At 36.3% G+C, this 11,062-nt stretch overlaps 1 protein-coding gene across 1 annotated transcript; it reads left to right on the forward strand.

Moving 5' to 3' along the window:
- The first annotated feature begins 279 nt into the window (after window positions 1-279).
- LOC149204407 (ATPase 8, plasma membrane-type-like) lies at window positions 280-1,348 on the forward strand. The gene is made up of 5 exons (XM_089397114.1): window positions 280-347; window positions 433-502; window positions 619-753; window positions 972-1,151; window positions 1,268-1,348. The coding sequence occupies exons 1-5, from the start codon at window positions 280-282 to the stop codon at window positions 1,346-1,348; spliced, it is 534 nt and encodes a 177-aa protein (XP_089253240.1).
- The last annotated feature ends 9,714 nt before the right edge of the window (window positions 1,349-11,062 follow it).

Genomic DNA, 11,062 nt, shown 5'->3' on the forward strand with positions numbered 1-11,062 from the left:
GTAATGTCCTTATCTTACTTGGAAATTAGAAGATATATTTTGCTTTGTACATCTTTTAATAGGCCTAGTAGTGTATTTGTGTATATTTTTCTCACATGTGCCTTGTGACAACATCATTCGATGCTTGGATTAATAATTTTAAATTTCTGTTTTCGCTATCAAGGAATGAAAATGAAGGAGAATTGATCCAAATGTCAAAATAGAACATTCTTCCCAGCAGAGGTATTCTATTTTGAATAATAATATGCCAAGTTGTTTACTACCTATCTGTCAGCACTCATGGCTATTGTTCTTGCTAATGGAGGGGTAAGATTGGACAAGTTTGTGCAAACCTTTCTTACATTCTGGTCGGTTCACTTGTTTAATCTTGTTAATTTGGACGAATCAATTAATTGCAATCATTTGTCTGTTGTTTATAAACTCAACAATCAGCTTCCTAGAAGAGAACAATGCAGGTAACACTGCAGCTGCTCTCATGGTGCGTTTAGCTCCTAAAACAAAGGTCTGGATTCTCCTCTTTAACAAACAAAGTTAGCCAAAACAAGGAAGATTGCAAGCTAGAAAATGTAGCTTATACATTATCACGACAACCGTAATCAGTGCAATTTTTTTATTTAGGTTCTCAGAGATGGGCAATGGCAAGAACAGGATGCAACAATTCTAGTTCCAGGGGATGTTATTAGCATTAAACTAGGAGATATTTTTCCTGTAGATGCTCGTTTACTTGAAGGCGATCCTTTAAAAATTGACCAGGTATGAGCACGCGTACCACTTATCGTGGTTAAACAAGCATTGTATGTCATGCCAATTAAAGAAATAGTCCCTGTTTTCAGAGTATCATATATACATGTAGGGATATGTGCCCTTGTTTTGATAGAGTCAGTTTTTTTTTTTCTCTTTCGTAATGCATTTATGTTTTCTTGGAAAGAATGTTTTTTTCTGAAGTTGTGTTTCTTGTGTTTTTCATACAGTCAGCCTTGACTAGTGAATCTCTTCCTGTTACAAAGAAGCCTGGAGACAAAGTCTTCTCCAGTTCAACATGTAAGAAAGGAGAAATTGAGGTTGTTGTCATTGCTATTGGTGTTCATACATTCTTTGGTAAAGTTGCCCATCTTGTTGATTTGACAAAAGTTGTTGGGAATTTCCAGAAGGTAAGGGGATCATCTTCTTCAAAATCAGAGTGTCAAATTGACGGGTTCTCAGTCATGTAGATGTGATAAATTTAATGAAATATCATACATTCAATTCTATTTTTTATTGACTTAAGCCAAAGAACTTTAAGTCTGATTTTGTAGTCGCAAAACTAGTCAATGTGTTGGATTCAGGGTTTCCCGACATTTCGAAGTAATTGATCTTCAAAATCAAAGTGTCAAATTGACGGGTTCTCAGTCATGTAGATGTGATAAATTTAATGAAATATCATACATTCAATTCTATATTTTATTGACTTAAGCCAAAGAACTTTAAGTCTGATTTTGTAGTCGCAAAACTAGTCAATGTGTTGGATTCAGGGTTTCCCAACATTTCGAAGTAATTGAAGTCGGAAATGCCTTCAATGACAGTCACCTTTCGTGAAATATCTATAACTTCCATAGTGGGCAGACCAAGTTTTCTTGTGCACCTTACAAAGAAAGAACTAGAAAAATCCTCGTGATCAAATCCAGAAAATACTTCTTTGCAATCATTCACATGAGTACAAAGGTAGTAATTGCAGGCAGTTCAGAGAAGCAGCCTTCCAATCTATACCTTTGCTCATGTTGGTGGGTCAACGAGGTCTAAATATGGCTTTGGCTGACTGTCTTGGCATTTATTATATGGCTCGGTTGTTCAACACTTAGGGCTCTCCCCGCAAAAGGCAGGGACTAGCTGCGATGCAACCTACTTGTTAGATATTGGGACTTCTAATGAATGTGAACAAGGCTAGGTCGGGGGACCAATATCTGATATGGTTGAATTTGAAGTTTTTATTAGTTTTTCATTGTTATTGTATTTTAAGTACATTTTTTTGAAAAATATTTATAATTATAATTATCTACCAGTCTAGTAATGTTTATTGCAAACTAGATTCAATAACTTGATAAAATAATTTGAAAATTAAGGTCCCAAAATTGTTTTGGATAAAATTTTAAGGGGAGGTTGTTGAGTCTCAACAAATCTCTATGAGGTTGAGGTTGAAAATTTGAAAATAACAATTATTGTCAAAATTGATGAAATATAAATTTTGAAAGATGGGATTATCATTGAACATCAAAATATTAAAGCTAAGTTGCAAGGATAATTGGAATGGGCATAGGGTAAACCAGCTGGTAAAACTTATTTGATTGGGGCCAAATACATTTTTTGGGACCATATTATAGCACATATTAATAAGCCATGTAATTATTTTACACAGGAAAGAGATGAATCAATATTAAGATATCAAACCAAATAGGATATACAATAGTCACTTGAAGAATTAGGTAATAAACCCCAATTAACAAGCTAAATAGTAAAATTTCTCAATTCCAAATCTTGGAATGAACAGAAGGCCCTTTGAGTTAATGATCATAATTTAATGAATATGGAAACAAATAGGGTATTGAGAAATTAAATTTTGGTCCAATGGGATCACAATGTAGGTAATACACTTAAAATAAGTGTCAATATTTTTATGAATAAGTCCAATAACTTTGTAGAAATGGGTTTACCTATTTGTTGAGGTAAAAAGGGAAATTTCCTTTCTCTTGAAACTTATTAAGAAATATTATTGAAGGAGAGAGATAGCATTGTCAAATTTCAAGCATGAGTGAATCATTCCAGAGTCAAACTATAGTGGATAAGATGATCAATTATTTTTACCTATTATGGAAAATAAAATATTTATTTTCATCCACTCCAACCTATACTAAGTTGGACATTGCTTATAGGAAAATGGCCACTTATAGCTATGGTGCAAGCACTAACTGCCCACACTTTAAAAATCCATAACCTTAAAAAAGAACCACAAAAAATACACTCAAAACTCATACTTTAAAAAAAAGGAAAATATTTACATGATTTCTTCCCTGCCCACCTCTGCCATGGTTATAGGCTTACAATAAATTTATAGTAATGTATCTCAACTAAAAATGAGTTCCAGATCCTAAAATATCTCCTAAAATCTTCCCATATCCTCAAAATCATCTTAGACTTTACTAATTATATACATATCTCAATTTATGGAGAATATCTCCATTATTTTCATCCAACTTCTAAACAAAATTTCTCCAAATATGTCGATGAGGAAGTCTCTCAATATTTCTAGAAATAATTTTAAATCAAACCCCTATCTCCATAAAATTAATTTCTATGAAAATATCTCAATTAAAAATTACAATATTAATGATTTTTTCTCAAAAATAAAACAACTTATGAAAACCAATTTAAGAGCTAATGCTCCTCCATCAGACTCCCCAAGTAGAAAAATTTCATGGCCTCCTAACCATGAGTTGTTGTTGCCATGTCCTCCTGGATCCCATGTATAATTTTTTTGTCGATCATCGGATTTGTCATGTTCTTGTCCTTCTGCATCCACCTCTTGAACTTTATTGTAACTCCACTCCTGCTTTTCTCGCTGCAAAACATTTGTCTTCACCATGCTTCTGCTCACCATTTCAAGAGGAATTTTCCCAACCACGAAAACCATCAAAAGAAGAGTATATAACCAGACCAGTGTACCTTCACTCTTATTCCATGCTTGTAAACTTGTTGCCTGAACTCTTGGTTTTGCTTTAATCTGTTGATTGAAATGTGTCTCAATGTTGCCAAGGAATTCTTCAACCTTCAAATTTACTGTATCTTTCTTCACAAAAAAATTTAGAAGTTGTCCATCCTCACATTCTATCTTTGGTTCATCATCCCTAATGAGCATTCCATTCAAGTATTGTTATTCGTCTCTGCTAAGAACAAAATTTGGACTTTGTTCTCTTTCTTCATCTTTCTCAATATTCATGAAAGTTTCAAAAGATTGTTTATTACTTATAACAAAACCTACAATCACACACAAATCATCAGATTTAAAAACTTAAGGCTCTTTAGCTTCATTTAAAGTCTCCAACACCAAATATTCATCAACATCATCACCATTTTTGTTAAGTTCACCTTTGTGAACTGCTTCCTCGTACTTAGTTGCTCTGAGTTCTTCCTTCAATCTGTGTCCCAACTTTTGTCTCTACTTCTTGGCCCATAATATTTCAAGATGCCACTTAACCCTTTTCCTCAAGTTCCACCCATACTTCTGGTTCTCTTCATTCTGTTATAGCAACTCCTAAAGCACATTCAATCGTGCCTTCATCTTATTCATCTCTTTCTCAAATTCCTCATCACAAATTTTCCCTATGCCAACTGCTTTGGCATCTCTATGGCTCCCATCAAAATTTTTCAAATGAATTCCCATGGTCATCTTCATCTTCCCCTTTTGTGAGCTTCTCGCTGCCCATTGTGACTTACAAATTACCTCTATAGTAGCAGACCTCTTTCCTGCTACATACGCCTCACCAAGCTCCTCCTCTTAGATCCGACTGTTCTAATTCTTGGTCCCCTCCTCTGGAACCCATTTTGAGCACTCCTTGCTCTTTAGGTTTGTGCATCACTCTTTTTCTCCATCACAACTGTCAAAATTCTTGACACAATTTTCCTTTTCTGTTGCTACATCTGCAAATCAATTAATTACCAAAAAAATCAAAACCAATAGCTTGTGATATCTCAATATATCAACTCCTCGTTTATTCGCATAAGTGTCTTTGTACTATGCTTTCATATCCAAGTTCTCATTCTTTGGAATATTCTCCATTCTCCATGAAACTCCACTAAATCAAACCAACCCAAATGTGACCAAAACAAAAGTCTATAAATTCAATTTGAGATTCATGATATTTTCCAAATGTGACCAAAATCAAAATTCTATAAATTCAATTCCAGATTCATGATATTTTAGCACATCAATTGGGCATGCTACCATTAATACTCATCGTTTGACTCCATGGTTCTTCAGACAGATCTACAAGTAGCACATTATCTGTTGGCTACCAAATCTGCTACCGCTCTATTTCCACAGCAAGATCTTAGATGGTTCTGCACAACTCCAGGTTAGATTTATGCATTAACAAAAATATTTTTTTACAAAAATATGTCTACAAAAATTAATATCCTCGTAGCTTTCACACAGACTTAAAAACAAAAAATCATCCCACACAAAACCATTTGCTGGCAGCTTCGTTGTCATGACTCATCTGACAACTATCTCGACATTACAGTTACAACATCTCCTCATCGACTCGGCTAATCCACATACAACCTTACGCATAAACTATCAACAGATTCAAGAGAAATCACAATAATTCATTACTCCTTTGGTTGAATTAAGTTTCAAGTAGTGATCATAACGATGACTCTTCAAAACATTTATGGCCATGATCTTATATCATTTCCTTCTACTAGATTAGTGCATAGATAATGGGTTCCCAAAGATTGTTGATGTTTATCAGGTCTTCTCCAGCAACAATGAGAATGAACGTACTCTCCCTCAACAAACTTATGAACACGTTCTCTACACACAACAACTATTTTCCAAGAATATCATCGCTTCACGCATAAGGATCCATGCTCCACACATCACTCCACACATCAGGATCAACGTTCTTGCAACTTTCTCTAAGCATATCATTGCTCCACACAATGTGATCCATGCATGCAAAGATCGAACTGGACAAAACATGTGTGCCACTAATACACGATTCTTCTATGCAAAAGTATTTTTCATAGGCTCTTCTCTGGTCCGCGACTCTAATCCATTTAACAGTGTTTTCATATATCTCTACTTGACAAATATGTAGTCCTATTGCTCCTCGTTCAAAGCAAGTTGCTTCATACGCACACGCATTCTAGCACTGCAAAATCACACAACACCTCATGATTGTGGCTAGGTTCTTTTCCAGCACGATTCATTCACCAATTTCTATTTTAAACTTCAACGAAAAGCTACACTTGAATGTTTCTTCAATGAAACACACTCTACTGATAAGCATCAACATTGGTCTATCAGGCAACGTGGAACGTTGGTTTGTTTGTCAAACTTATATTTCACAATCCAACGGGTGCTCTTGTTTAAATATTTAAATGTCACCTCAATGATGGAAACCAAAACCTCCATGAATGCGGGCTCTGATACCAAATGGTGCAGGCACCAACTGCCTGCACTTTAAAAATCCACAACCTTAAAGCAAAACCACAGAAAAATACACTCAAAACTCATACTTTAATTAAAAGGAAAATATTTACATGATTCACAATATAAGCATTTATGCCCTGGCCACCTCTGCCATGGTTATAGGCTTACAATAAATTTATACAAATGGATCTCAACTAAAAATTAGTTCTATATCCTAAAATATCTCCTAAAATCTTCCCATATCCTAAAAATCCTCTCAGACTTTACTAATTATTTACATATCTCAATTTATGGAGAATATCTCCATTATTTTCCTCCAAATTCTAAACAAAATTTCTCCAAAAATGTTAATGAGGAAGTCTCTCAATATTTCTAGAAATAATTTTAAATCAAACCCATATCTCCATAAAATTAATTTCTATGAAAATCTCTCAATTAAAAATTACAATATTAATGATTTTTTTCTCAAAAATAAAAGTCCTCATGAAAAACCAATTTGAGAGCTAATGATCCTGCATCAACTTATCTCATCATTAATTATTTGAAATGATCCAGATTGGATAATTATATTATTTTTCATCCATATCAATGCATTCAGAGTGGAAATTTTGGAGAAATCAACTCATGGGACCATTTTTACCGGCAGGACCCAGTTTGGGAAAACGGGGTTTGAAATCTTCTGGGCGCGTTTTGAGGCATCAAAAGAAATTTTTTTTCTCAGGTAAAACTTGGCACTTAAGTGAAACATTTCGTGTTGTTCTACACAGAGATATTTCCAACGATGCAAGAAGCGTGCCAATCAGAGTCCGTATGCAAAAGTTATGCCACTCAGAAGTTGACCTTCCTGTTTTCTCACTTATAATTCGGGAGGATGCCATGTCAACCCCCATTATTCATGGAAAAGGGGCTAGCCACATGTTTATGATGTAAAATACTCTAGAATATTTTATATTGTAACTCTAGTTAAGAGCTGGTGTGGTCAAAATTAACAACTAGTAGGCTATTAGGTTGTGTTATAACCAGGCCACTAGGAGGAAGAGGCATTCCATTATTTTGAGAGAATTTTGTTCCTTAGCTGAGCAAAGATAGCCAGGAGAGATAGGAGGTAGAGCACATAGAGAGGACCTGTGCAATGTAGCAGCCCATGGGCCATAGGCATTACTTCTTTGTACATGCAGCCATATTTCCAAACAAAGAAAGAGAGTGAAGCGACCTCACCTTCCAGTTGGGTTTTCTCCCGAAATGGTTTCCCAGAGAATATTTTGTGTCTTATGTGTGTGTGTGAGCTTATTTTTTCATTTTCTATTTCTTTTATAATTTCCATTCATGTGCATGCACTAATTACAGTAAAATCTACAAATCTAGAAATTAAATAAAATTGTAATAGTGTAGAACTTTAGATTTGTAATATAATAATGTTGGATCTATTGTGACGAACTGTCTAGTGGAATATCCATGGAAGTTTACAGATAATTTAGTATCATATAAGGTTTCTTTGGGTATTTTGTTGAGATTGCAGGGATCTAGATCAACAGGGCCAAAAATTGTAAAACCCTAATCATGGTCGACGAATCTATAAACGAACTTCGTGATCTTGCAGAGGTGAAGTTTATGCGGTTGGACCAACAAGTCGCAGATATCAACCCCAATGTAAGCCTCCTCATGGAGGCATTGAATAAAAAGCTTGGGATATTTGGAGAAGATGGGGGTTCGAATGTAGAGGACAAATCAGAATAGGGATCAAAAAATCGGGGAGAAATGGAGAACTGGTTGAATAAAGGACCCGAAAAATATCAACCTAGTTTGAGTGTTGTGAAGCAATCACAGTCCCTGTTTAAAATGGAAGCAAAATTTGATATCAATATGTGCCATAGCAAGATCCACGATGTAAAGCTAAACCATTGATTGTAGCAGCTAGAAGTTTATTTAAGTGTCCATCAAATCGAGGAAGGACAAAAGATATAATTCGCGTGACTGAAATTAGAGGGCCATGCACTGACTTGGTGGGAGGGCCACCAGGAAACCCTGAGGTTGGAGCGAGAACCTATAGTGCCTAAGTGGGAGAATTTCGAAACCCTCATTAAGTCAGAATTTTATCCCATTGGGTACATGGAGGACCAGTGGATCCGGTGGCATTACTTCAGGAAAAGGTCAGGCAAAAGCGTGCAAGAGTACACCATGAAATTTAGAAATATGGTTATAATGTTGGGTATCTCTCCAAAGAACCTAGATGTAATCCTCAAGTATTTGAGGGATTTGCACTGCCATCTTTGTGAGCAATTGTTGTTGTTCAAGCCTAAATCGGTGGGTGAGGCTTGTGTACAGGCGCAATACCTGGAAAAAATAGGCCTAAATAAAGTACAATCAAGTCAATCGAAGGATAAGGAGAAACAAAAAGATTCTAAGTAAGGGAAGAAGAAGAAAAAATGAGGAAAAGATAATAAGACAATAGCCATAGAACACTAGTGCAAAGATCCTATCAACCACTACAGCCATTGAAAAATTGATGGCCATACAAAGGAGAAGTGTTGGAAGTTGCATCCAAAGCTAAACCCGAAGAACAAGAGGAAAGATAACAAGAAGAAGAATCTCATGACCATTGATTTAAGAAACCAAGTTGAAAACAACTCGGATGTGGATGAGAAAATCACATGTACGTTAGTGCAGAAGGACATGAATCTGAGTAGCCTTCAGCAAGAGGAAGAGAAAGAAATGGCCAAACTCTTCCATATAAAGATACAAGTCAAGAAGACAAAGATTTATACTCTATTTGACTCAGGATCGCAGGTGAATCTCATTGCAATAGATTTAGTCAAGAAGTTGGGCTAGAAGTTCCTGATCATCCAAACCCATATCCATTGGGATGGGTAAATAGGGATGCAGCGATGAAGGTAATAAAACAATGTAAAATTAGATTTGTTATCAGTGTTGATTTTATTGATGAAGTATATCTGTATTTGGTTCCCCTTGATGTATGTGGAGTCGTATTTGGGAGTTCATACATGTACATGCGTGATGTAATATTCATGAGAAGATCCAACCAGTATCGACTTGTCAAGGATGGAAAATTTTTCATCATCAACGCACACAAAGGCAAGTCAAAAATCTCACTGGTAAGTTCCAACCAAGCAATTGATTAGTTTGAGCAAGAAGTATGTTCTACTATTTTTAAGAGAAAGTCAGTCTAAAGAGGAGTCAATAAGAGGCAAGGCATTCCCAGAGGGGTGTACTAAGAAACAAAAAAAAAATGGAGGAGTTGTTACAGGCATACAAGGATGTGTTTTGAGAGCTTAAAGGGTTACCACCTAAGAGAGAAATGGAGCACGAGATCAAGCTATTGCCAGACTCCTGATTGCCAAATATTGGGTTGTACATGCATTGTTTTATAGAGGCAAGTGAGGTGAGGAAACAGTTGCAACAATTGCTGGAATAGGGTGTCATTCAATCGAGTACATCACCATGTGTGTCAACCATCATAATTGTGCTGAAGAAGGATGGGACTTGGTGGATGTTTATAGATTACAGGGGATTGAACAAAATCATTCTCAAGAATAGATACCCCCTACCCAAGATACATGATCTGCTAGATCAATTGTAGCAAGTAAAGTACTTCACCAAGTTGGACTTGAAGTCTAGATATCACTAGGTTCGAGTCAAAGAAGAAGATACATGGAAGACCGCCTTCAAAACCAGGCAAGGTTTATATGAGGGGTTAGTCATGCCAATTTTCCTACGTAATGCACCACTACATTTATGAGATTAATGAATTATGTATTGCACACATTTATAGATTCATTTTTCATTGTCCATTTGGATTATATACTGGTATATAGTGCTAAATAGGAGGAGCATATGTCACATTCGATGCAGGTGCTGGAAACATTGAAAAAGAACCAGTCGCTAGAAAATCTCAAGAAGTGTGAGTTTGCACAACAATCTTTGGTGTATTTGGGATATGTGACCGGTGGAGGAGAACTGAAGATAGATCCTTCCAAGATGGAGCCCATCATGAAATGGTCAGTTCCTACTAATTTTTATGAGGTCAGGAGTTTCATTGGGGTAGCACAGTACCTGAGGAAGTTCATACCCTCATTTTCAGTGGCAATAGCACCACTCCATGCCGTAACAGCAAGTGGAAAGAGTTTCTTGTGGGGAAAAGATCAACAAAGGGCTTTAGAAGAGCTAAAGAAGAAGATCAGCCAAGCACTAGTTCAAGCATTACCAAACTTGCACTGGCCCTTTAAAGTGAAGACAAATGCAAGTGGGTGTGATATGGGAGGTGTCTTGATGCAGGGAGGAAGGTCTGTATGCTACCATTCTGAATTATTTCATGGGGTAGTCCTTACCTATCTTACCTATGACAAGGAGCTTTATTCCATGGTGCAAGTTGTGAAGAAGTGGAAGCACTATCTTATTGGAAAGGAGACAGTAATCCACACAGATCACTAGTAGTTAGAGTACATGCATGCCCATAGTAAGCTACAACAAACCAGGCATTACAAGTGGATGGGATATTTACAACAGTTTCATTTGGTGGTCAAGTATAAGAAGGGAAGAACAAACAAGTTGGCCGACGTGATTTTAAGGCCACCCACATCAAAGGCCACAACTTTGGGGACATCTATGCACATGGATCCATTCACCCATGATGCATACAGAGAGGCATATTTAGAAGATGAAGAATTCAAGGAGGTTTAACAACAGTTGCAGAGTCAGAGTAATGTGTACGACAACGATAAAATTGTTGACTACCATCTCCAATATTGGTTACTCTACATGCTAGATGAGCTATGTGTTCCCAAATGTGAGTGATTGCAGTTGATCAGAGAGGCTCACACCTCCAAGGCTGCAGGGAAATATGGTGTAGGAAAGACC

The sequence above is a fragment of the Pinus tabuliformis genome, chromosome 1_2 (assembly GCF_031772625.1).
Source record: "Pinus tabuliformis cultivar Carrire ecotype Pingquan chromosome 1_2, CPIR1, whole genome shotgun sequence".
Lineage (NCBI taxonomy): Eukaryota > Viridiplantae > Streptophyta > Pinopsida > Pinales > Pinaceae > Pinus > Pinus tabuliformis.

What these genes read in the sequence shown, in the direction of transcription:
- LOC149204407 (XM_089397114.1), top strand. Translation starts at nt 280, where the DNA reads ATGGCTATTGTTCTTGCTAATGGAGGGGTAAGATTGGACAAGTTTGTG. An exon ending in GTTTAGCTCCTAAAACAAAG is followed by an intron (nt 503 to 618) that starts GTCTGGATTCTC and finishes TTTTTTATTTAG; the next exon opens with GTTCTCAGAGATGGGCAATG. An exon ending in TTGTTGGGAATTTCCAGAAG is followed by an intron (nt 1,152 to 1,267) that starts GTAAGGGGATCA and finishes TATTGACTTAAG; the next exon opens with CCAAAGAACTTTAAGTCTGA.